The 27,366-nt window shown below is 41.2% G+C and overlaps 1 protein-coding gene across 1 annotated transcript in view; it reads right to left on the bottom strand.

Moving 5' to 3' along the window:
* The window catches only part of LOC110989412 (CUB and sushi domain-containing protein 3-like), a 73,647-nt gene that overhangs the window by 10,889 nt on the left and 35,392 nt on the right, over nucleotides 1-27,366 (bottom strand). The window contains exons 5-17 of the mRNA XM_087131434.1: nucleotides 17,414-17,779; nucleotides 16,502-16,624; nucleotides 14,754-15,119; nucleotides 13,823-13,945; nucleotides 12,074-12,439; nucleotides 11,149-11,271; nucleotides 9,401-9,766; nucleotides 8,468-8,590; nucleotides 6,720-7,085; nucleotides 5,797-5,919; nucleotides 4,047-4,412; nucleotides 3,104-3,226; nucleotides 631-747 (exon numbers count right to left, since the gene is read on the bottom strand). Of these exons, the coding sequence (XP_086987560.1) occupies nucleotides 631-747; nucleotides 3,104-3,226; nucleotides 4,047-4,412; nucleotides 5,797-5,919; nucleotides 6,720-7,085; nucleotides 8,468-8,590; nucleotides 9,401-9,766; nucleotides 11,149-11,271; nucleotides 12,074-12,439; nucleotides 13,823-13,945; nucleotides 14,754-15,119; nucleotides 16,502-16,624; nucleotides 17,414-17,779 (3,051 nt within the window). The remainder of the gene's footprint in view (nucleotides 1-630; nucleotides 748-3,103; nucleotides 3,227-4,046; nucleotides 4,413-5,796; nucleotides 5,920-6,719; nucleotides 7,086-8,467; nucleotides 8,591-9,400; nucleotides 9,767-11,148; nucleotides 11,272-12,073; nucleotides 12,440-13,822; nucleotides 13,946-14,753; nucleotides 15,120-16,501; nucleotides 16,625-17,413; nucleotides 17,780-27,366) is intronic.

Consider the following 27,366-nt stretch of genomic DNA (forward strand, 5'->3'; position numbering starts at 1 on the left):
AACTTTAGACGAACTTGGACATCAAAAGTATAAAGGCTGACCACAGCCAAATGGTCAGGACCTACAGTGAGCTTCAAACTGTGCAGTGCGCATTTCCAGCAAAAACGTTTTGTATGGTCGTGTGTATGGGTCCAGGTGTCCCATTTATGTACGCCATGACACCAACATGTTATGCAATTGCCCACACGATGGCCTACCACGTGCATATGCTTTTCCCGTGCGCAGGGACGTCTTACACGTGGACATGTGTAGTGTACTACACGTTCGAACATTCTGCGGCCAAGTAAATTCTTTAAGTCCAATGTCTATGCTCCTCTTCGTTCGAGGCGTCTCAAGAGGATGCCTGGATATAATTGGGGGTTCTCAAACGTACGTCACAAATAACGCCATCAATTGTTAGGAATAAAAGTAAAATTAACCACAAGAAAGGAATTTTTTTCCATATTTACATCCCCATCGTGTTGTTTCCATACTAGTGAATATTTAAACAATTCATTAGCAGTTTGTCCACGGAGGTCTTCATGAACCCTTTAAAGCTTTTGTATCTTTTAACCATTTTGGTGCTAATGACTACGTTTTCGGTAAAATCCAACAATTTGCGTTTTTCCCGAACTTTAACTCTGTACCTACCACAATTCGTTTCGTCATCGCCGATTAAGCAGTGCTTAGTTCCATCACAAACTTGATCCCAAAAAATACACTCTCTGGTTTCCCTGCATTGGAAAAACTCGGGGCAACTTATACTATCTGAGATAAAAAATGAAAAATACGATGATTGGTAACAGCATTTCAGAAGAAACGACTAATGACAAGCGGGCGTGGGTTTTTTAGGGGGAAGACCCTCCTTTCAATCTGCTTTCAAAAAGAAACACTTTCACTAAGCTTTTAACCCGTTTGATTCTCAGGGCAATTGTTGACGCTTGCACGAGTGTAAGAATTTCAATTTTAGGTGATATATAAAATAGACTAATTGGGCGTGGTACACGTAAATACAGGCACAGACCGGGGGTGGGTTAGGGGGTCAAACACCAACCCCCACTAAGAAAAAAATTGTGAAAAAAATATTTAAAAAAAACTAAAATAAGTGCACTAATGCCATTAAAGACATTAAAAATTCCAGCTTAACCCCCTCCCTTGGAAAAATCCTGGATCCACCCCTGAAATAGTGCGTGAATAACATTTATGAATTCAAGCTTTTCTACATTAAAGAGTGGCTTGATTCATGGCTTGAGAAATTGAAGAAATATTGCATTGGACATCTTTTATTCTTTGTTTTTCTTTTCTTTTTACGAATCTCGAATTGAATAAAGGCTAAAACCGTGGCTCTTGAGGCCTTTTTTAAGGAAAGGAGAATCCAACATTTCAACAAGGGAAGCTTTCTCGAGGCACCAGCGGGACAAAGACAAGTCTCCTTTCAAAAACATTTTTCCATAGGAAAGTACATCATTTTTTTCAAGTTAACAACTCGCCAAGCTGAGGATCTTGCTGCGGCGTCAAACTTGATATCCCGCCCTGGCAAATATTTCAATAGTTTCATAAGTCCTATTCATCGTGTCATTTTGTAACTCGAATGGAATGCTTTGAGATTGGCTTTAGATTGCTTTGAATAAAACGAGATGTTATATTTCAAAAAAGCTTGGTTTCCAGCTAAAAGTTAAATGAACAAAATCTCATTTTGAGACGTGGCTTTCCATATTTAGGGGGGTAGACTTGTTAAAGTTCTGTCTTCAAGTTCATTTCCCAGATGCCGAGCAGAAGTTATCGGAAGTTGAAAGCCACATTTGAACTTTCAACAATCGAAATGTATTAATTTATAGTACTTAAAACAGAGAACAAAATAAGTAATTTTATAAGTGCAACGCAACCCTTACAGCTTTGGAAGCAATAAAGCATTTTGAATTACTAAATACCCTAACCCCCCCATTTACGTTCAGTGCACACGAGCGATGCGCTCGTGGAAGTGTTGGCCCAAGATATAAATGTTCAAATATCTCCATCCAATAAACATTTGTCAACAAAATAAGGTCAGAGCCCTTAACCATCGTCCAAGCATACTGTACCTCCCCGCACCAGATGGGCCGCAAGATGGCTGTGCATGGGTCTGTGATATTTATAACACCTCAAGAAATTTTAAACGCTTACTTTAGAGAGCCTCTCAAAAAGCGACGGATGACTCGAAGCATTTTTGCCAATTTTCTTCATTAAATTATGAATTAACATAAAGTCTGCCTCTAAGGCATGGTGGTAACAACCTGCAATGTTTAGCACAGTGAAATGTCCTCAATTTCCAGAATATTTCGCAAGGGTTTAAGAAGAATAACCACCAGAATATTGTAACGAAACATTGGCCTAGTGCCAGTCTAGGGCTGGTACCCGGCGAGATGGCTCCGCGCCGCTGCAGCCAGTGCGTGTGTTGCTAGTGGTATATAATGCAGCGCTCGCAGCACGTCGCGCTTTTTCTGCACGTCGCGCTCTGCATGTTGCACGTTAGCTCTCGCAAGTCTTGGTACACACGCAAGCTAGCTCTCACAAACTCGCTCTCCTGCACTCCTGGGTCACTTTAGTGTAATCAGCCGGACCGAGGACCCCGCGGCAGCCGGAGCTACCAGATAGGTACGTAGCCGAGTTGGTGAGTGGAATAACGAGTGTTGAGTTGGTTCCATTGCATTCAAGTCTCCGCCACCTGTATAGGAGACGCCTAGATAGGATGCACCTGAGTAGGAGTGAATAAATCAGAGTGCACACATAGAAAACCCTGGTGGTGTGGATTATTAGCGCCTCTACTGATTAGCCAGAGTGGGTGAGAAAGTGTGGGTGACTGCAAACTTCATGCGGTGCCTGGGGGTATATTTCTCCCAAACGGAGGTACGTCCCGGGTTTTCCTGATAACCGCTCGTCGGGAGGGCCTAATCCTGAGCGTCTGTCTGACGGCACACCACTGGCGAGTGTGAGGGTCGGCGGCATGCTACAATATCTAAGTACAACATTTTGAAAGGAATTGGTTTGGGTGTCTAACGCCACCTACAGGGGTTTCTCCGTAATACAGACCAACTCAATAGCCTGCTTATATCATTTCGTGGTCGCTTTCGCAACATAGACTCACAGCATTGCTGTTCATCAAATCCGTAGGGACAGTTCTTCAAACCATTGCAAACAGCACGGGATGAAATACAGAACGTTGAATTCTCACACTGGAAGTCAGGCACACCTGGACACTTACTCGGCCCTGCAGAAAACAACAGCCGTTTGATAAAGACGGGTGAAAATGAAGAAAAAAACTTTCTGGGGCAGATCAATGCTTTGCAACCTTTCAAAGATAAACATAGACGAATGTAATCGTGAGTTCTTGAAAGAAATTCTTGAAAGCTGGCAGAAACGCACATTGTTTTGTCATTAGAACTTGCATTGAGTCTTCTACTCTGATAATTCCTATCACACGCGTAAATTGCCCAAACTTTCTGGCAAGTCGCGTCTAAGAATGTTGAAATCGATGTTTTCAGACGGAGAAAACTACAGAGCTGAAGGAATCCTGAGGATTTCATTTTCCATAACATTTACCTTTGAGTGACGGACAACAAACATTTTACAGGTTTTATCGAAGTTTTGTCTTCGTGCCTCCCAGTTATGAGCATGGACGTAAAGCCTGAGGATGGGGTATATCCCCCTCCCCACTTTTTAAGGTTGGGTATGGGCTAATAAATCAAAGCCCCACACATTTTCTGTCGTGAGCAAAAAATGAAAGCTGATTCTGAAGAATTCTGAGGATTTCCCAACGACTAAAATCACTAAAAATGGAAAGCAATTTAAAAATGCCGTAAATATACCATTCTCATATAAGATTCTACGTGGATTTGATCACATTTATCATGCACATCGAACCCTGCATAGGTAGTGAATATAGTCCCCCCCTCCGCTTTCCAAATTTCCATGACCAGGAAGTCATTCCCCCACCTTTCCCCATCTCCCATTCTCCACCCCGCAATATTTAACACAGATCTACGCCACTGGTTATCGAGATTAATACAGCAAACAATACGTGAACTTACAAGTTTTGAACGCCTCAATCTTCATTCGGAATCCTCTTGTCCGCCTAAACTTGTTTGTTGTCATTGAGATATTGATGATAGGAAGCCTTGAGGTTACCCTCGTAACAGCTGTTCTCCCAGTCAAGCTCATTTTGTTTCCTGAGCCTGATGTTAAATCCCCGAGCTCCAAACCAGGTCCCTCTATTGTAACGAAGTCATACCGACGTTCAGTCACAAAATCCAAGATAGTGGTGACAATAAATCCACTTGAGGCTCGAAACTCCCACTGGCAGTTCAGGGAGTTAGGATATCGGTCGGGGTAGTTAGGAGACGTAAAGGTGTAGGGTATGTTCTCCTGCAGGTTGATTGTTCTTCCATCACATTCATCTAATGAACACAGATGTGGGAAAAAATCCTACATGAATATTCATAATAACCACATGTATAACGTAAGTTGTTTAAGGAGGGGTGTGTCTTTAAAATCTAATCTGTTTGAAATTTTGGATTTAACGAGACTTGATCTGAGGCTGCAATAGCTTTCAAGCTAATTATATTGAATATAATTGTCAGATTTAATAATGCTATTTAACATACATACGTATTTTATATCACATGCATTGTGTAACCGTAGGCAGGGGTTTGTGCCTGGAGTGCTAAACTTTGTTTTAAATATTGGAATTGACTGCACATTTGAAATAAACTTCATTTGCTCGGAAGCCGCCTGGAAGAATACATTGGAAGAATAACATCTGCCATGTTTCAGGTGACGTCCAAGTCCCCGACAAGTAATACACCGGGAGTCCTCAGACATTAAACGTTTAGTTACATTTAGCTTGCCTGAGTATAGTTAATTGCCTGAGATTGCCTGGGTCAAATGCTATTAGCTAACTTTTATTGCTTTGAATAAAACGAGATGTTATATTTCAATACAGCTTGGTTTCTAGCATAAAATTAAATGATCAAAGTCTCATTTTGGGAAGTGACTTTCCATGTTTGGAGGGGGGTTAGACTTTTTAAGTTCTTTTTATAATTTCCCAGATGCCGAGCAGAAGTTATTGGAAGTTGAAAGCCACCTTTAAACTTTCAACAATCGAAATTTATTAATTTATGGTAATTGGAATGGATAACAAAATAAGTACTTTTATAAGTGCAACGCATACCTGACGGCTTTGGAAGCACTGAAGCATTTTGAATTACTTAGTGCCGTATCCCCCCCCCATTGACGTTCAGTACACAAGAGCGATGCGCATGTGCAAGTTTTGGCCCAAGATCTAATATTAAAATGATCTCCATCCAATAAGCATTCGTCATAAAAAAAAATAATAAGATCAGAGCCCTTAACCATCGTTCAAGCATACTGTACCTCCCCGCACAGGATGGCTGTTGACATGGTGGATGGGTCTGTGATATTCACAACACCTCAAGAAAATTAAAATGCTTACTTTGGAGAGCCTTTCAAAAAGCTTGTGGATGACTAAGATCATTTTTGCCAATTTTCTTAAATTATGAATTAACCTAAGGTGTGCCTCTCGGGCATGATGGCAACAACCTGCAAGGTGACGTTGCAGCACTTTAGGACAATGAAATGTCCTCAATTTCCAGAACATTCGCGAGGGTTAAGGAAAAATAACCGCCAGAACATCTAAGTACAATATTCTGAAAGGAATTGGCTTGGCCATCTAACGCCACGTACAAGGGTTTGTCCGAAATACAGACCAGTTCAATAGCCTGCTTTTATCACTTGGTGGTCGCTTTCGCAACATAGACTCACAGCATTGCTGTTCATCAAATCCGTAGGGACAGTCCTGAAAACCATTGCAAACAGCGCGAGATGAAATACAGAGCGTTGAATTCTCACACTGGAAGTCAGGCACACCTGAACACTTACTCGGCCCTGCAGAAAAGAACAGCCATTAAGGACCGGTGAAAATGAAGAAAAAACCTCTCTGGGGCAGATCAATGCTTTGCAACCTTTCAAAGATAAACATAATGGTGAGCTCTTGAAAGAAATTCTTGAAAGCTGGCAGAAACGCACATTGTTTGTCATTAGAACTTGCATTGAGTCTTCTACTCAAGTAATTCCGTCATACGTGTACATTGCCAAAGATTTTGGCAAGTTGCATCTAAGAGTATTGAAATCGGTATTTGCAGATAGAGAAAACTACAGAGTGAATAGAATACTGAGGATTCGATTCTGCCTAACATTTACTTATGAGTGACGGACAACAAACATGTTGTATCGAATGTTATGTCCTCGTGCCTTCTAGTATAGAGGATGGACGTAAGGCCTGGGGGTGGGGGTATATCCCCCTCCCCACTTTTTAAAGTGGGGGATGGGCTATTGAATCATCCAACCAGACGTTTTGTGATGAGAAAAAAAAACATTAAAGCTGATTTTGAGGAATAATCAGCCTTCCCAATGACAGAAAATCACTAAAAATGGAAAGCACTTTTATAAATTCGTAAAGATACCATTCTGATGTTTCTGATGTAAGATTCTGCATGAGTTTGATCACATTTATCACAACCATCGACCCTGTATAGTGTATATGATCCACCTGCTTTCCAAATTTCCATGACCAGGAAGTCATTCCCCCACCTTTCCCCATCTCCCATTCTCCACCCCGCAATATTTAACACAGATCTACGCCACTGGTTATCGAGATTAATACAGCAAACAATACGTGAACTTACAAGTTTTGAACGCCTCAATCTTCATTCGGAATCCTCTTGTCCGCCTAAACTTGTTTGTTGTCATTGAGATATTGATGATAGGAAGCCTTGAGGTTACCCTCGTAACAGCTGTTCTCCCAGTCAAGCTCATTTTGTTTCCTGAGCCTGATGTTAAATCCCCGAGCTCCAAACCAGGTCCCTCTATTGTAACGAAGTCATACCGACGTTCAGTCACAAAATCCAAGATAGTGATGACAATAAATCCACTTGAGGCTCGAAACTCCCACTGGCAGTTCAGGGAGTTAGGATATCGGTCGGGGTAGTTAGGAGACGTAAAGGTGTAGGGTATGTTCTCCTGCAGGTTGATTGTTCTTCCATCACATTCATCTAATGAACACAGATGTGGGAAAAAATCCTACATGAATATTCATAATAACCACATGTATAACGTAAGTTTAAGGAAGGGTGTGTCTTTAAAATCTAATCTGTTTGAAATTTTGGATTTAACGAGACTTGATCTGAGGCTGCAATAGCTTTCAAGCTAATTATATTGAATATAATTGTCAGATTTAATAATGCTATTTAACATACATACATATTTTATATCACATGCATTGTGTAACCGTAGGCAGGGGTTTGTGCCTGGAGTGCTAAAATTTGTTTTAAATATTGGAATTGACTGCACATTTCAAATAAACTTCATTTGCTCGGAAGCTGCCTGGAAGAATACATTGGAAGAATAACATCTGCCATGTTTCAGGTGACGTCCAAGTCCCCGACAAGTAATACACCGGGAGTCCTCAGACATTAAACGTTTAGTTACATTTAGCTTGCCTGAGTATAGTTAATTGCCTGAGATTGCCTGGGTCAAATGCTATTAGCTAACTTTTATTGCTTTGAATAAAACGAGATGTTATATTTCAACACAGCTTGGTTTTTAGCATAAAATTAAATGATCAAAGTCTCATTTTGGGAAGTGACTTTCCATATTTGGAGGGGGGTTAGACTTTTTAAGTTCTTTTTATAATTTCCCAGATGCTGAGCAGAAGTTATTGGAAGTTGAAAGCCACCTTTAAACTTTCAACAATCGAAATTTATTAATTTATGGTAATTGGAATGGATAACAAAATAAGTACTTTTATAAGTGCAACGCATACCTTACGGCTTTGGAAGCACTGAAGCATTTTGAATTACATAGTGCCGTACCCCCCCCCCCCATTGACGTTCAGTACACAAGAGCCATGCGCACGTGCAAGTTTTGGCCCAAGATCTAATATTAAAATGATCTCCATCTAATAAGCATTCGTCATAAAAAAAATAATAAGATCAGAGCCCTTAACCATCGTTCAAGCATACTGTACCTCCCCGCACAAGATGGCTGTTGACATGGTGGATGGGTCTGTGATATTCACAACACCTCAAGAAAATTAAAACGCTTACTTTGGAGAGCCTTTCAAAAAGCTTGTGGATGACTAGGATCATTTTTGCCAATTTTCTTAAATTATGAATTAACCTAAGGTGTGCCTCTAGGGCATGATGGCAACAACCTGCAAGGTGACGTTGCAGCACTTTAGGACAATGAAATGTCCTCAATTTCCAGAACATTCGCGAGGGTTAAGGAAGAATAACCGCCAGAACATCTAAGTACAATATTCTGAAAGGAATTGGCTTGGCCATCTAACGCCACCTACAAGGGTTTGTCCGAAATACAGACCAGTTCAATAGCCTGCTTTTATCACTTGGTGGTCGCTTTCGCAACATACACTCACAGCATTGCTGTTCATCAAATCCGTGGGGACAGTTCTTCAAACCATTGCAAACAGCGCGAGATGAAATACAGAGCGTTGAATTCTCACACTGGAAGTCAGGCACACCTGAACACTTACTCGGCCCTGCAGAGAATAACAGCCATTAAGGACCGGTGAAAATGCAGAAAAAAAAAACTTTCTGGGACTGATCAACGCTTTGCAACCTTTCAAAGATAAACATAATGGTGAGCTCTTGAAAGAAATTCTTGAAAGCTGGCAGAAACGCACATTGTTTGTCATTAGAACTTGCATTGAGTCTTCTACTCAAGTAATTCCGTCATACGTGTACATTGCCAAAGATTTTGGCAAGTTGCATCTAAGAGTATTGAGATCGGTATTGGCAGATAGAGAAAACTACAGAGTGAATAGAATAGGCCTACTGAGGATTCGATTCTGCATAACATTTACTTATGAGTGACGGACAACAAACATGTTGTATCCAATGTTATGTCCTCGTGCCTTCTAGTATAGAGGATGGACGTAAGGCCTGGGGGTGGGGGTATATCCCCCTCCCCACTTTTTTAAAGTGGGGGATGGGCTATTGAATCATCCAACCAGACGTTTTGTGATGAGAAAAAAAAACATTAAAGCTGATTTTGAGGAATAATCAGCCTTCCCAATGACAGAAAATCACTAAAAATGGAAAGCACTTTTATAAATTCATAAAGATACCATTCTGATGTTTCTGATGTAAGATTCTGCATGAGTTTGATCACATTTATCACAACCATCGACCCTGTATAGTGTATATGATCCACCTGCTTTCCAAATTTCCATGACCAGGAAGTCATTCCCCCACCTTTCCCCATCTCCCATTCTCCACCCCGCAATATTTAACACAGATCTACGCCACTGGTTATCGAGATTAATACAGCAAACAATACGTGAACTTACAAGTTTTGAACGCCTCAATCTTCATTCGGAATCCTTTTGTCCGCCTAAACTTGTTTGTTGTCATTGAGATATTGATGATAGGAAGCCTTGAGGTTACCCTCGTAACAGCTGTTCTCCCAGTCAAGCTCATTTTGTTTCCTGAGCCTGATGTTAAATCCCCGAGCTCCAAACCAGGTCCCTCTATTGTAACGAAGTCATACCGACGTTCAGTCACAAAATCCAAGATAGTGGTGACAATAAATCCACTTGAGGCTCGAAACTCCCACTGGCAGTTCAGGGAGTTAGGATATCGGTCGGGGTAGTTAGGAGACGTAAAGGTGTAGGGTATGTTCTCCTGCAGGTTGATTGTTCTTCCATCACATTCATCTAATGAACACAGATGTGGGAAAAAATCCTACATGAATATTCATAATAACCACATGTATAACGTAAGTTTAAGGAAGGGTGTGTCTTTAAAATCTAATCTGTTTGAAATTTTGGATTTAACGAGACTTGATCTGAGGCTGCAATAGCTTTCAAGCTAATTATATTGAATATAATTGTCAGATTTAATAATGCTATTTAACATACATACATATTTTATATCACATGCATTGTGTAACCGTAGGCAGGGGTTTGTGCCTGGAGTGCTAAAATTTGTTTTAAAGATTGGAATTGACTGCACATTTCAAATAAACTTCATTTGCTCGGAAGCTGCCTGGAAGAATACATTGGAAGAATAACATCTGCCATGTTTCAGGTGACGTCCAAGTCCCCGACAAGTAATACACCGGGAGTCCTCAGACATTAAACGTTTAGTTACATTTAGCTTGCCTGAGTATAGTTAATTGCCTGAGATTGCCTGGGTCAAATGCTATTAGCTAACTTTTATTGCTTTGAATAAAACGAGATGTTATATTTCAACACAGCTTGGTTTTTAGCATAAAATTAAATGATCAAAGTCTCATTTTGGGAAGTGACTTTCCATGTTTGGAGGGGGGTTAGACTTTTTAAGTTCTTTTTATAATTTCCCAGATGCCGAGCAGAAGTTATTGGAAGTTGAAAGCCACCTTTAAACTTTCAACAATCGAAATTTATTAATTTATGGTAATTGGAATGGATAACAAAATAAGTACTTTTATAAGTGCAACGCATACTTGACGGCTTTGGAAGTACTGAAGCATTTTGAATTACATAGTGCCGGACCCCCCCCCCCATTTACGTTCAGTGCACTCGAGCGATGCGCATGTGCAAGTTTTGGCCCAAGATCTAATATTAAAATGATCTCCATCCAATAAGCATTCGTCATAAAAAAAAATAATAAGATCAGAGCCCTTAACCATCGTTCAAGCATACTGTACCTCCCCGCACAAGATGGCTGTTGACATGGTGGATGGGTCTGTGATATTCACAACACCTCAAGAAAATTAAAACGCTTACTTTGGAGAGCCTTTCAAAAAGCTTGTGGATGACTAGGATCATTTTTGCCAATTTTCTTAAATTATGAATTAACCTAAGGTGTGCCTCTAGGGCATGATGGCAACAACCTGCAAGGTGACGTTGCAGCACTTTAGGACAATGAAATGTCCTCAATTTCCAGAACATTCGCAAGGGTTAAGGAAGAATAACCGCCAGAACATCTAAGTACAATATTCTGAAAGGAATTGGCTTGGCCATCTAACGCCACCTACAAGGGTCTGTCCGTAATACAGACCAGTTCAATAGCCTGCTTTTATCAGTTTGTGGCCGCTTTCGCAACATAGACTCACAGCATTGCTGTTCATCAAATCCGTAGGGACAGTTCTTCAAACCATTGCAAACAGCGCGAGATGAAATACAGAGCGTTGAATTCTCACACTGGAAGTCAGGCACACCTGGACACTTACTCGGCCCTGCAGAAAAGAACAGCCATTAAGGACCGGTGAAAATGCAGAAAAAAAAACTTTCTGGGACTGATCAACGCTTTGCAACCTTTCAAAGATAAACATAATGGTGAGTTCTTGAAAGAAATTCTTGAAAGCTGGCAGAAACGCACATTGTTTTGTCAGAACTTGCATTGAGTCTTCTACTCAAGTAATTCCGTCGTACGTGTACATTGCCAAAGATTTTGGCAAGTTGCATCTAAGAGTATTGAAATCGATGTTTGCAGATAGAGAAAACTGCAGAGTGAATAGAATACTGAGGATTGGATTCTGCCTAACATTTACTTATGAGTGACGGACAACAAACATGTTGTATCCAATGTTATGTCCTCAAGCCTTCTAGTATAGAGGATGGACGTAAGGCCTGGGGGTGGGGGTATATCCCCCTCCCCACTTTTTAAAGTCGGGGATGGGCTATTGAATCATCCAACCAGACGTTTGGTGATGAGAAAAAAAACATTAAAGCTGATTTTGAGGAATAATCAGCCTTCCCAATGACAGAAAATCACTAAAAATGGAAAGCACTTTTATAAATTCATAAAGATACCATTCTGATGTTTCTGATGTAAGATTCTGCATGAGTTTGATCACATTTATCACGACCATCGACCCTGTATAGTGTATATGATCCACCCTGCGCTTTCCAAATTTCCATGACCAGGAAGTCATTCCCCCACCTTTCCCCATCTCCCATTCTCCACCCCGCAATATTTAAGACAGATCTACGCCACTGGTTATCGAGATTAATACAGCAAACAATACGTGAACTTACAAGTTTTGAACGCCTCAATCTTCATTCGGAATCCTCTTGTCCGCCTAAACTCGTTGGTTGTCATTGAGATATTGATGACAGGAAGCCTTGAGGATACCCTCGTAACAGCTGTGTTCCCAGTCAAGCTCAATTTGTTTCCTGAGCCTGTTGTTAAATCCCCGAGCTCCAAACCAGGTCCCTCTATTGTAACGAAGTCATACCGACGTTCAGTCACAAAATCCAAGATGGTGATGACAATAAATCCACTTGAGGCTCGAAACTCCCACTGGCAGTTCAGGGAGTTAGGATATCGGTCGGGGTAGTTAGGAGACGTAAAGTTGTAGGGAATGTTCTCCTGCAGGTTGATTGTTCTTCCATCACATTCATCTAATGAACACAGATGTGGGAAAAAATCCTACATGAATATTCATAATAACCACATGTATAACGTAAGTCTAAGGAGGGGTGTGTCTTTAAAATCTAATCTGTTTGAAATTTTGGATTTAACAAGACTTGATCTGAGGCTGCAATAGCTTTCAAGCTAATTATATTGAATGTAATTGTCAGATTTAATAATGCTATTTAGCATACATACATATTTTATATCACATGCATTGTGTAACCGTAGGCAGGGGTTTGTGCCTGGAGTGCTAAACTTTGTTTTAAATATTGGAATTGACGGCACATTTCAAATAAACTTCATTTGCTCGGAAGCCGCCTGGAAGAATACATTGGAAGAATAACATCTGCCATGTTTCAGGTGACGTTGAAGTCCCCGACAAGTAATACACCGGGAGTCCTCAGACATTAAACGTTTAGTTACATTTAGCTTGCCTGAGTATAGTAAATTGCCTGAGATTGCCTGGGTCAAATGCTATTAGCTAACTTTTATTGCTTTGAATAAAACGAGATGTTATATTTCAACACAGCTTGGTTTCTAGCATAAAATTAAATGATCAAAGTCTCATTTTGGGAAGTGACTTTCCATGTTTGGAGGGGGGTTAGACTTTTTAAGTTCTTTTTTTAATTTCCCAGATGCCGAGCAGAAGTTATTGGAAGTTGAAAGCCACCTTTAAACTTTCAACAATCGAAATTTATTAATTTATGGTAATTGGAATGGATAACAAAATAAGTACTTTTATAAGTGCAACGCATACCTTACGGCTTTGGAAGCACTGAAGCATTTTGAATTACATAGTGCCGTATCCCCCCCCCATTGACGTTCAGTACACAAGAGCCATGCGCACGTGCAAGTTTTGGCCCAAGATCTAATATTCAAATGATCTCCATCCAATAAGCATTCGTCATAAAAAAAAAAAAAATAAGATCAGAGCCCTTAACAATCGTTCAAGCATACTGTACCTCCCCGCACAAGATGGCTGTTGACATGGTGGATGGGTCAGTGATATTCACAACACCTCAAGAAAATTAAAACGCTTACTTTGGAGAGCCTTTCAAAAAGCTTGTGGATGACTAGGATCATTTTTGCCAATTTTCTTAAATTATGAATTAACCTAAGGTGTGCCTCTAGGGCATGATGGCAACAACCTGCAAGGTGACGTTGCAGCACTTTAGGACGATGAAATGTCCTCAATTTCCAGAACATTCGCAAGGGTTAAGGAAGAATAACCGCCAGAACATCTAAGTACAATATTCTGAAAGGAATTGGCTTGGCCATCTAACGCCACCTACAAGGGTTTCTCCGTAATACAGACCAGTTCAATAGCCTGCTTTTATCAGTTTGTGGCCGCTTTCGCAACATAGACTCACAGCATTGCTGTTCATCAAATCCGTAGGGACAGTTCTTCAAACCATTGCAAACAGCACGGGATGAAATACAGAACGTTGAATTCTCACACTGGAAGTCAGGCACACCTGAACACTTACTCGGCCCTGCAGAGAATAACAGCCATTAAGGACCGGTGAAAATGCAGAAAAAAAAACTTTCTGGGGCAGATCAACGCTTTGCAACCTTTCAAAGATAAACATAATGGTGAGTTATTGAAAGAAATTCTTGAAAGCTGGCAGAAACGCACATTGTTTTGTCAGAACTTGCATTGAGTCTTCTACTCAAGTAATTCTGTCATACGTGTACATTGCCAAAGATTTTGGCAAGTTGCATCTAAGAGTATTGAAATCGATGTTTGCAGATAGAGAAAACTACAGAGTGAATAGAATAGGCCTACTGAGGATTCGGTTCTGCATAACATTTACTTATGAGTGACGGACAACAAACATGTTGTATCGAATGTTATGTCCTCGTGCCTTCTAGTATAGAGGATGGACGTAAGGCCTGGGGGTGGGGGTATATCCCCCTCCCCACTTTTTAAAGTCGGGGATGGGCTATTGAATCATCCAACCAGACGTTTGGTGATGAGAAAAAAAACATTAAAGCTGATTTTGAGGAATAATCAGCCTTCCCAATGACAGAAAATCACTAAAAATGGAAAGCACTTTTATAAATTCATAAAGATACCATTCTGATGTTTCTGATGTAAGATTCTGCATGAGTTTGATCACATTTATCACTACCATCGACCCTGTATAGTGTATATGATCCACCCTGCGCTTTCCAAATTTCCATGACCAGGAAGTCATTCCCCCACCTTTCCCCATCTCCCATTCTCCACCCCGCAATATTTAACACAGATCTACGCCACTGGTTATCGAGATTAATACAGCAAACAATACGTGAACTTACAAGTTTTGAACGCCTCAATCTTCATTCGGAATCCTCTTGTCCGCCTAAACTCGTTGGTTGTCATTGAGATATTGATGATAGGAAGCCTTGAGGTTACCCTCGTAACAGCTGTGTTCCCAGTCAAGCTCATTTTGTTTCCTGAGCCTGTTGTTAAATCCCCGAGCTCCAAACCAGGTCCCTCTATTGTAACGAAGTCATACCGACGTTCAGTCACAAAATCCAAGATGGTGATGACAATAAATCCACTTGAGGCTCGAAACTCCCACTGGCAGTTCAGGGAGTTAGGATATCGGTCGGGGTAGTTAGGAGACGTAAAGTTGTAGGGAATGTTCTCCTGCAGGTTGATTGTTCTTCCATCACATTCATCTAATGAACACAGATGTGGGAAAAAATCCTACATGAATATTCATAATAACCACATGTATAACGTAAGTCTAAGGAGGGGTGTGTCTTTAAAATCTAATCTGTTTGAAATTTTGGATTTAACAAGACTTGATCTGAGGCTGCAATAGCTTTCAAGCTAATTATATTGAATGTAATTGTCAGATTTAATAATGCTATTTAGCATACATACATATTTTATATCACATGCATTGTGTAACCGTAGGCAGGGGTTTGTGCCTGGAGTGCTAAACTTTGTTTTAAATATTGGAATTGACGGCACATTTCAAATAAACTTCATTTGCTCGGAAGCCGCCTGGAAGAATACATTGGAAGAATAACATCTGCCATGTTTCAGGTGACGTCCAAGTCCCCGACAAGTAATACACCGGGAGTCCTCAGACATTAAACGTTTAGTTACATTTAGCTTGCCTGAGTATAGTAAATTGCCTGAGATTGCCTGGGTCAAATGCTATTAGCTAACTTTTATTGCTTTGAATAAAACGAAATGTTATATTTCAACACAGCTTGGTTTCTGGCATAAAATTAAATGATCAAAGTCTCATTTTGGGAAGTGACTTTCCATGTTTGGAGGGGGGTTAGACTTTTTAAGTTCTTTTTTTAATTTCCCAGATGCCGAGCAGAAAATATTGGAAGTTGAAAGCCACCTTTAAACTTTCAACAATCGAAATTTATTAAATTATGGTAATTGCAATGGATAACAAAATAAGTACTTTTATAAGTGCAACGCATACCTTACGGCTTTGGAAGTACTGGAGCATTTTGAATTACATAGTGCCGTACCCCCCCCCCATTTACGTTCAGTGCACTCGAGCGATGCGCATGTGCAAGTTTTGGCCCAAGATCTAATATTAAAATGATCTCCATCCAATAAGCATTCGTCATAAAAAAAAAATAATAAGATCAGAGCCCTTAACCATCGTTCAAGCATACTGTACCTCCCCGCACAAGATGGCTGTTGACATGGTGGATGGGTCTGTGATATTCACAACACCTCAAGAAAATTAAAACGCTTACTTTGGAGAGCCTTTCAAAAAGCTTGTGGATGACTAGGATCATTTTTGCCAATTTTCTTAAATTATGAATTAACCTAAGGTGTGCCTCTAGGGCATGATGGCAACAACCTGCAAGGTGACGTTGCAGCACTTTAGGACAATGAAATGTCCTCAATTTCCAGAACATTCGCAAGGGTTAAGGAAGAATAACCGCCAGAACATCTAAGTACAATATTCTGAAAGGAATTGGCTTGGCCATCTAACGCCACCTACAAGGGTTTCTCCGTAATACAGACCAGTTCAATAGCCTGCTTTTATCAGTTTGTGGCCGCTTTCGCAACATAGACTCACAGCATTGCTGTTCATCAAATCCGTAGGGACAGTTCTTCAAACCATTGCAAACAGCACGGGATGAAATACAGAACGTTGAATTCTCACACTGGAAGTCAGGCACACCTGAACACTTACTCGGCCCTGCAGAGAATAACAGCCATTAAGGACCGGTGAAAATGCAGAAGAAATAAAACTTTCTGGGGCAGATCAACGCTTTGCAACCTTTCAAAGATAAACATAATGGTGAGCTCTTGAAAGAAATTCTTGAAAGCTGGCAGAAACGCACATTGTTTTGTCAGAACTTGCATTGAGTCTTCTACTCAAGTAATTCCGTCATACGTGTACATTGCCAAAGATTTTGGCAAGTTGCATCTAAGAGTATTGAAATCGATGTTTGCAGATAGAGAAAAGTACAGAGTGAATAGAATACTGAGGATTGGATTCTGCCTAACATTTACTTATGAGTGACGGACAACAAACATGTATCGAATGTTATGTCCTCGTGCCTTCTACTATAGAAGGTCTGGGGGTGGGGGTATATCCCCCTCCCCACTTTTTAAAGTGGGGGATGGGCTATTGAATCATCCAACCAGACGTTTTGTGATGCGAAAAAAACATTAAAGCTGATTTTGAGGAATAATCAGCCTTCCCAATGACAGAAAATCACTAAAAATGGAAAGCACTTTTATAAATTCATAAAGATACCATTCTGATGTTTCTGATGTAAGATTCTGCATGAGTTTGATCACATTTATCACGACCATCGACCCTGTATAGTGTATATGATCCACCCTGCGCTTTCCAAATTTCCATGACCAGGAAGTCATTCCCCCACCTTTCCGCATCTCCCATTCTCCACCCCGCAATATTTAACATAGATCTACGCCACTGGTTATCGAGATTAATACAGCAAACAATACGTGAACTTACAAGTTTTGAACGCCTCAATCTTCATTCGGAATCCTCTTGTCCGCCTAAACTCGTTGGTTGTCATTGAGATATTGATGACAGGAAGCCTTGAGGATACCCTCGTAACAGCTGTGTTCCCAGTCAAGCTCAATTTGTTTCCTGAGCCTGTTGTTAAATCCCCGAGCTCCAAACCAGGTCCCTCTATTGTAACGAAGTCATACCGACGTTCAGTCACAAAATCCAAGATGGTGATGACAATAAATCCACTTGAGGCTCGAAACTCCCACTGGCAGTTCAGGGAGTTAGGATATCGGTCAGGGTAGTTAGGAGACGTAAAGGTGTAGGGAATGTTCTCCTGCAGGTTGATTGTTATTCCATCACATTCATCTAATGAACACAGATGTGGAAAAAAATCTAACATGACTATACATAATAACCACATGTACAACGTACGTCTAAGGAGGGGTGTGTCTTTAAAATCTAATCTGTTTGAAATTTTGGATTTAACGAGACTTGATCTGAGGCTGCAATAGCTTTGAAGCTAGTTATGTTGAATATAATTAATAGATTTAATAATACTATTTAACATACATACATGTTTTATATCACATGCATTGTGTAACCGTAGGGAGGGGTTTGTGCCTGGAGTGCTAAAATTTGTTTTAAATATTGGAATTGACGGCACATTTCAAATAAACTTCATTTGCTCTTAAGCCGCCTGGAAGAATACATTGCGATCAGGGAGTTTTATGTGTGCGATGATTTTACAATACATCTGCCATGTTTCAGGTGACGTTCAAGTCCCTGACAAGTAATACACCGGGAGTCCTTAGACATTAAACGCTTAATTACTGTTAGCATGCCTGAGTATAGTAAATTGCCTGAGATTGCCTGGGTCAATTGCTATTAGCTAACTTGGTTGCAACAGTTATTGCAAGTTGCTGAAAAAAAAAAGCTTGATGTGTTTGAAACACTGCCGTGAGTTAAACGGTTTTTAACTCCTCCTCAATATCTCCGTTGGATGACACTTGTGACACAATTCACACGACCATTTGGCAAGCTAGGAATGCCCCCGTGAAATCACATGGAACTGTCTTCAACTATGGAACTGTCTTCAACTATGGAAATGTGGGCATGTGAATATTTTCGTTCCACGCGCGAAGTTAGTTATTTATTATGTGTCCTGTGCATAATTTAGCGACTCTGCATTTTAGGCCTCTACTATCTCTGCTGTCATATCCCTTTCTGAAACAAAGCTGGAACATTATGGTAACATTTTGAGATCTTAATAGTGTCATTGATAGAACTTTTATTTTATTCTGTCCTTAGGTCCTTGTTGTTCAAATAATAAAAATTAATATAGATTATTATAATTATTTGTCACATTTTTGGGGGGTAGGGTTGTAGTAAACTTGAAAGAGCAAGCAAACGGTTTGTCCCTTTTTCGTTCTCAATGCGTCTTGTCAGAGAATGGCTAGTGAACCGCTGAATTTTCACTTAATTTCTGCCTTTCAGGGGTAACTTAATTTTAATTAAACCAAGTCGTAAGCTGTTACGTTAAGAGACTTTGAACATGTTGGTTGGTGTGAAAACTGAGTACTGAATGTATAATTATTCTTCTTTACGCGACACTTTTGTGTGATGTCGAAGCCTTTGCAAAGTAGTGTTGTGTGAGCTTGCCTTGTGCACTAGTCTACAGTACAGTAAGTGCGATGTGTAGCGACATTGTGCATGTACACTACATGTATTACAATATTGTTTGTACTTACGCCAAGTGCAAATCTGCATCTCGCACTAATGGTTGATGCACTGTCTCAAAGAGTTATGCCTGACTTGTAAGGGTACTTTTGCTTGCGTTTATTTTTAGCCTACTCCTGCTTTTGCTGTAGTTTTCAGTGTATAACCCGAGGATCGGCATAGCTGAAGTTATTCTGCACCATGGTAAAATTAGGGTTCCTTTAATGTTGTAGTCATGACTGATCATTCATTTATAACAACATATAAAACAGCAAATGTCATTACAATTTTATAATAGCAACACGTATTGTGTTTAATATTATTTAAGTAAATGAATCTGCAGGGTGTATAAAAAAGTATAGAGTCAGAAAATTAAATACAAAGTAAAAATGTGACATTTTTTGAAAATATCTTCTCCTACATGGGTTGATTAGAGTATCATGCTGTTACTAAAGTTGTGATCATGAACAGATTTTCATGCCTGAGTGACCAGGAGCTAGTTTCCTAAATAGCTCAAAAATAGGCTTGCGCAAACAATTGCTTTGTTCAGAATTGGATTAAAAGTCCAGAAAAGCAAATATTGAATGTGCTAGAGTAAATATCATTTATTTCACCCATTTAGTCCTCCACGTGACGATCACTTCGCTCCACACAAATTTGTGCCCTTCTCAGCATGTCGTAGATAGCACGCCTCATCATTGCTCTGTTTTGCCTGAGAGCATTGATCTCGGCAGTGATCCTTCCTGCAAGGCCATCTAGGTCCACTGGCAGAGAAACAAAAACCTTGGACTTCAAACGTCCCCACAGGAAAAATTCCAATGGCGTTAGGTCGGGTGATCTCGGTGGCCATTCCACAGGCCGAAGCAATGCAATCACACGGTAATCAAAGAGTTCTGTCAGGTGCTCTGTAACCGTTCTCATCCTGTGTGGTGGAGCACCATCCTGTGCCTACCAAGCCATTTGAAACAATCCATTTCCTTGGCGAAGATAACGAGGCATTTGATCAATGACTGGAACGATGTTGGCATTGATCATTTATAAGTACATGTCACCGTACATGTTGTGAAAAAAGAATTGACCAATAATGCTCCTGTTCCCAATCAAAACTACCCAGTCAGTTTATGTCTGTCATCACTGCGTTGATAGTCAAAATGAAGTGGTCGATGGCCACGGGGAAGATATTATCTTATGTTGTGGGTACTCACAGAAGCATTTAAGGCAAATCCTAACCCAACTCCAATAATCAAATCTTCGTGGAAGCGTGCATGTTGGCCAAGGAGCCAGTGGCAAAACAGAAACCGTCGCTGTTGATCACGTGGAAGAAGCTGTTGTCGTTGAACCATTCGGGAAGAATAGAAGCGTAAATCCAAGCGACTAATTCTGTTGAATGTGACATAGGGTAACCCAAGTCCATTACGATGACAGCTCAACCTCTGAGCCCTTTCATCTCCTGCCTGCTGATTCGCTAAAGCATTTTGAACAGTTTGGATGTTGGCAGCACATCTTCCAGATCTTAGGCGCCCAGATCTTTCTTTGTTTAGGTTGTGACTTGATCCTGTTACCTTGTACTTCTGTACATTTTTGTAAACTGTTGCTCGTGATGGACATCGTACATTCGGATATTCTTGACAAAACCTTCGCAAGACCTTTGCAACACTCTGACTTCGATGGAACTCTCTTACCAAAAATTACCTTTGCTCGTTTCATTGATTTCACCGCTAAAGAATGAGACAGTGGCCCTCCAATTTATGCCATTGCAAACATTCTGCAAATGTGTTTCGTCCAGTGATGTGCACTGAAATCAAACAAATGAACACCATGTTACCATTCTCATTACTTGTGCAAGCAACATTTTTGCGGGGATTTGTAGGTGGGAAGAGACGAGGCTGAAAGAAACCTTCCAAGGTACTCCACAGAACAAAGCACATGCCATACTTGACTTTTGGTCCAATTCTGAACAAAGCAAGTGTTTGGGCAAGCCAATTTTTGAGAATTTAGGAAAAAAGTTCCTGGTCACTCAGGCATTATAATCTGCTAATGATCACAAGTTTAATAACAACAAGATACTCTAATCATTCCATGTAGGAGAAGAGATTTTCAAAAAATGTTCACATTTTTATTTTCACTTAATTTTCTGACTGTATACTTTTTTGATACACCCTGTATATGTACAAGCCAGGATTATTTGGAATGAAATATATTTCATTGACAGGGCTTTTCTTCAGACAGTGTACCAGGCCATTCCTCTCCGTTATCGGTCGTTTTTGGTGGGATTATGGTCGTTGTTTGATGTAATCCATATGAACTGGAGAATTTGGAAATAAAGTGGAAATTTGGAATCAACAACTACTTGTTTGTTTTTACACCCTCCTTCTCTTGACGAGAGTGGAACCAACAAGCCACGGCCTCCTCACGGAAACGTATGACATGGTTGGTCAATTCGTAGCCTCTTGCAAGCAGAAACGATTTACCGCCACACACATGAAAATAGTTTTCAGGCATCTACGTGTAATGGCGCCTTTCGATATGAGCCTCAACACTTGTGTCAAGCGTTGCGAATGAAAATCGCTCCCAGAACGATTTTCACGGCTGAACAAAACGCACAGGTGTGTTATTTCAATGGATTCGAGCTTTGTGCTAGTGGACGTGAAACACATGAACGCACCGTGTACGCAACGCACCCAAAAACGTACATATGGAAAGGCGCATTTAACTTCACGTACGTACATAAAACTGTAGCACATGTACGTGACACAGTTTTCACGTACGTATTGCAATACCTATTAGTTTACTTAAATGCTTTAACAATCAAGCACTATTGTTTATTACTTCCACTTCAGCAAACCATACATGCAGTTCACGCACATAGTGTTATACTGTGTAATTAAGCAGCACTAACTACACGTGTAGAATTGATTTGATCTAACGGGACATCTGCATCAAAACAGTAGCAATCTTGTCCGTGTCCTATTGCATTAAAAGTCAGATTATAGCAAAGCATAGGACACTACATTGGCGACGAGCTGAGCAACCTAGTCGCCTCTGATACCCGGGTAAGCAATCCAGTACCCTATTTGCAGTTGATGACTCAGAAAAAGGGCTGGAAACCGTGCAGAAATTCAAACGGCCATTGTTAGCTTGTGCAGAGTCGTAGTATCACAGTGTAGACGGTACATATACCAGTAACATGGCCACGAGATCAAAAGAACAACCTGCAGCTATGCCATTGCAAATAACTGTAGAAACTGAGACCAGAAACTTGGGGAGCCATTCTTGCAATCACCCCAATGAACAGATATCGACAGGAAAGGCTTGGGAAGAGTAGCTAGAGGGCATAGAAAGAGAATTTCGCTACTTCAAAATTTGCAACCCCATTGACAAGAAAGATGCCCTGATAATTTATGGTGGCAAAGACATCACCAGATTAGAGAACAGTTTACCTGATCCAGTGGATGTTGATAATGTTTATGAGAGGCTGGGGACAAAAACTCAACAACTACTACACCCCAAGAAAAATAAACATCATGCCAGATAGCTTTTCCTAAAGATGCGGCCTACTCCCAATGAAACAACCACAGCTTATGCAGCCCAGCGTAGAGAAAAAGCCAATGATTGTGAGTTTGGAGACACCTGGGACGACCGAATTCCAGAGCACCTCATCGAAACCATCACTAGCGAAACCCTCATCCAGGAAGCTATCAACAAGAGGTGGTCACTGACACAGATGTTGACAGAGGCGGCGCAGAGAGAAGATACTTCCTTGCAGATCAGCAGCATGAGGGCCCCCGACAAAGCAAGCAATGCCTTTAGATGACCCATTGGTCTGGGATGGTAATATGGAGTCCCAGATGTTGCTGATGTGGAAGCCAACGTCTTCGGGGACTGTGTCGTGTTTGAAGATCCCGATTGCTTCCCTGACGCGTCTTGGGTACCATCTGTTGACCGGCGCGATGAGTTGAGCTGCTTGCAAGTTGATGACGTGATCTTTGATGTGTGAGTGCTTGACAATCGCTGATTTATCTTAGTCACCTCTGCGTCCATGGGCGATGTGTTCTTTAGTCTGTGGGCAAGTCCCGACAAGTCTTGCCGATATACGCCTTCTCACATTCGCAGGGGATCCTGTAGACACCAGCCTTCGTCTGACTTGCTTGTCCATGTTGGTCTTCAGGGTGGCTTGAAGTTTTTTTGGCTGCAGCGTTGAATACTTGGATGTTGGCTTGGTGAAGGATGCGTTGGATCTTGTGGGATGCATTTCATATGTATGGTAGTGTCACTGCTGCCTTTTCGAAGGTGGTTTACTTTGGGTATAGGAGACCCGACAGTCAGTGATCTTGTGTTCTCGATCTCGGCGGTAACCGTTGCGTTTGAGGGCTCATGAGATGTGCTCGAGTTTTTTTTGGATGTGTTCTTGGTCGCAGATCTTGTAGGCTCGCTGCACGGTTGACTGATGACTTGATATTGGGATGATGGAACGATGCACTGTGCAGGTACCAGTCTGTGTGGGTCGGCTTGGGGTAGACGGCGTGCTCCTTGGAACCATCTGGGTGGCGGGAGACATTGACATCCAGGTTAAATCCCCGAGCTCCAAACCAGGTCCCTCTATTGTAACGAAGTCATACCGACGTTCAGTCAAAAAATCCAAGATGGCGATGACAATAGATCCACCAGAGGCTCGAACCTCCCACTGGCAGTTCAGGGAGTTAGGATATCGGTCGGGATAGTTAGGAGACGTAAAGGTGTAGGGAATATCTCCTGCAGGTTGATTGCTCTTCCGTCGCATTCATCTGATGAACACAGATGTGGGGAAAACCGATGTGGACGTACACGCATGTTAAATAACCACATATAGACGTAAGTCTAAGGAGGGGGGTGTGTCTTTGGTATCTAACCCGTTTGAAATTTTGCGTTTAATGAGAAATGATCTGAGGCAGCATTCGTTTTCAAGATAATTATGTTGAGCACAATAATAACATTTTAATAATAATATTTAATGTCGCATGTATAGTGTAACTGTAGGAAGGGGTGTGCCCCTGGAGTGTCAAAATCCGTTTCCAATATTAGAATTCACAATAAATGTTAATTAAACCGCATTTACTTGGAAACCGCCTGGAAGAATACAGAATAACCAGGGAGTTGCATGTGTGCAAAGCACTTTCGGTACGTCTGCCATGTTTTCAAGCGACGTCTACGTTTCCATTTGTGTGGAAATATCTGACCTGTTTGGTCCATTCGTAGCCTCTTGCATGCACATACGATTTACCGCCACACGTATAAAAATAGTGTGATGGCGCCTTTCTATATAGGCGTCAACACTTGCGCCAAGCGTTGCGTATCTGTCAAAATCGCTAACGGGATAATTTTGACTGCCAAACGAAACGCACACACGTGTTATATTAATGGAGTTGATTTTTGTGTCAGAGAAACGCATTGCGTACGCAAAACGTATATGTACATAGGAAAAGGCGCCTTTTCACGTACATACGTTGTAGTGCACTTAGGCCTACGTGACACAGTTTTCACATCCGTATTTGTAGCTAACAGGTACGTACGTGGAAAATAACTCGTAAGTAAAACTATCAGGTCTTTACGCACTGTCACGTTCGTAAATGATAGTTTTACGCTCCGAGTAATAGTTTGGATGTAAGTTCGTGACACTACTCTAAAACTATTGTGGTGACACAACTGACACCTTTTGTGGCGGACCAATAGACTGGCCGGATCGGAGATGGAATTGACCTTGCCTAACCCGACAAGTTTCTTTATTTAACCTTACTCGAGAATGAGCGGCTATCCAAACGCAAGGGGGGATATCAGTTAACGAACGGTGGACTATGCCTTAGGGGCTGTTCGTTTGGTGGAAGTTTATCACCGCTCTGTGATTAGGTAATCGATCTCAATGCCAATAAAGATTACATTAAATGTCAATAAGTGATACAGGACTGGACTAAATCTCACGGTGACCAGCAATTTCTAAGGCAATTATATAATTGGTTTATTCAATGTCAGTGCTTCAATTATCCTTTACGTACAACAACAATTAATTATTTACAAAAGGATCCTCACGGTAGGTGGTCTTACGTGGTCAACTGCACCACGAACGTGATTAGTTAAACTTATCCTCAACCTACACCAGGGTAGCCCTCATAGTGATCAGGGTATTAACCCTCAAGTTATATAACAATAATCTCTACTGCCTTACTAAGCAACACAGTTCCCAAACTGCAACAAGATTCAAGATGACTTAAATAACCCTCACCCACTTCAAGGTATTATGAAATAACACACGTAAGTTGATTAAGAAGGCGATTATAATAGTCCTCACCAGACTCTAACGGTAACCTGTACCCAGTAAACCTCAACGAGGAAAGCAAGCTCCCAGACCAGGACCGCAACCAACCATCGCTATGGCAACAAGCATGGAACAACGGCACACAATCCTTCTAGTCTAAGCTCCGCTAATTCCCCGAATAACTGGTTCACACGGGTTCCCTAACCCTATTATCCAACACTTCTTAAATAAATGAGACTGTCTAACAATCCCCCGATCCTCAATGAGATCTTATATAATCGGCAGCTCGAATTATGAATCACCCAGATTAAACACAAGTCTGCACAGCTACCCTGTTTCGCCACACTATTATGTACGTGCATGAAAGTATCAAGTACGTACATGACAGTTTTCAAGTACATAAGTAAAAGAAATTGTAGGTGTGTGACGTAATACATTTCCGTACGTGCACACATCATTGAGGATTAAAAGGAGACATCCTATTAACAATATTTGCAGTTTTGACAGGCAAATGATATTACTGAGTTGAACTCCCACGGGGTTTGGCAGAACAAGCGATTGTCAAGGTTCACAAATATCTGAATGATTTGATGAGTCATGCCATCGACTGCTATCTGCGGGCTGCTACCCACTGACTAGTCGCTACCTCTAAAAGAGAAATCGCTGTTTTCATCCAACAGGAAGTGCTAGCCAACCCTAGTGAAAATGCATTTTTGTTCTAAAGCGCATCAAGGGACATTTTTCCTTTAGGGGCACTGAAATCAAGGATACACGGCTTATGGTTCTTGTCTACTTCAAGACATCAAACAGGTGCTGCCAGTTCCAGGGAACGGCGTTGGTGGTCATATGTGGGTCAGGGGATTGGCTTGTGTCCGCTAACCTTGCATATGTAGTGTGAACAAAAGATGACCACACGATAAAGGAAAGGAAGACGTTCTGTGGACTTACACATGCCCTTGGACGCTTCCTCTTCGATCTCTGAAAAAGAAATTTAGAGGCATTTTGGGGTAGGGGTCATCGTCGTAAAAGGAAGAGGAATAGTCAAGGAAACCTTGTATAAAAAGCCAGCTGAAAATCGTGTTCCCAGTTTAAGAAAAAGGAGTATTTTCACTGAGTTTTCTTAACTGCGATGCACGAACAGAAAGGAATGTCCTCGCTACCGGTAGCATATGCAAGGTAACTGTTCTTGTGAAAGGTGCTGACTGAGCTCTTTTACGTATTAACACAGCCGCGAATCGAGGTCTGATTGTAAATCGAGGACGCCCTAAGTTCGCAAAAAGGTAAAATTTGAGGCATTTGGAAGGTGTCCTCGGTGTACGTATTTAACAGGCCGAGTGTTTAAAAACACCTGCTCTAAATGGACAGTGTCGACGCATACCTGGATGGAATAGCGCCCTCTCTAGCTCTCTTGCTACGCTAGCCCCGCTGTCCGGCCGGCTTGGCCAGTCCGGATTGCTGAGCACAATAAGCGTCGCCAAGTGGGACGTGTAACCCCAACCAATATAACCCCAACTAAAACTGACCAAAAGCATCAGAGCGTCACCTTGTCATCACGCCTGTGGATTTGTGCAACCGTTCTGAGATGCAGTTTTCTTCTAGTGGAAAACACGGTGAGTAAACACGATTTAATTTGAAGCAAAATGTTGAGCATGACCAGACCCTATCTCGGTACGGTTTACTACATCATTACATACATGTGCATGGCCCTAGTCCTGGCTAGTATTAATTACTACTTCTAGTTAAAACATAGTTAAAGTATGGCTACTACTAGCCCCCCCATGTTGTCGATAGGCTAACATGGATCTTATACCGCTGTTTATAGAGTGAATGTGCCAGTGGAATAGGTACACGTATGCAGAAGACTTTTCTTTTGTCAATATCTGGTGGCACTAATTGTGTTTAAAATGGCTTTTTTAGCAGATTGCTCTTTGGAGCCAGATACCTGTTC

Source organism: Acanthaster planci, linkage group LG21 (assembly GCF_054643075.1).
Source record: "Acanthaster planci isolate LZ-2023a linkage group LG21, COTS_SCS, whole genome shotgun sequence".
Lineage (NCBI taxonomy): Eukaryota > Metazoa > Echinodermata > Asteroidea > Valvatida > Acanthasteridae > Acanthaster > Acanthaster planci.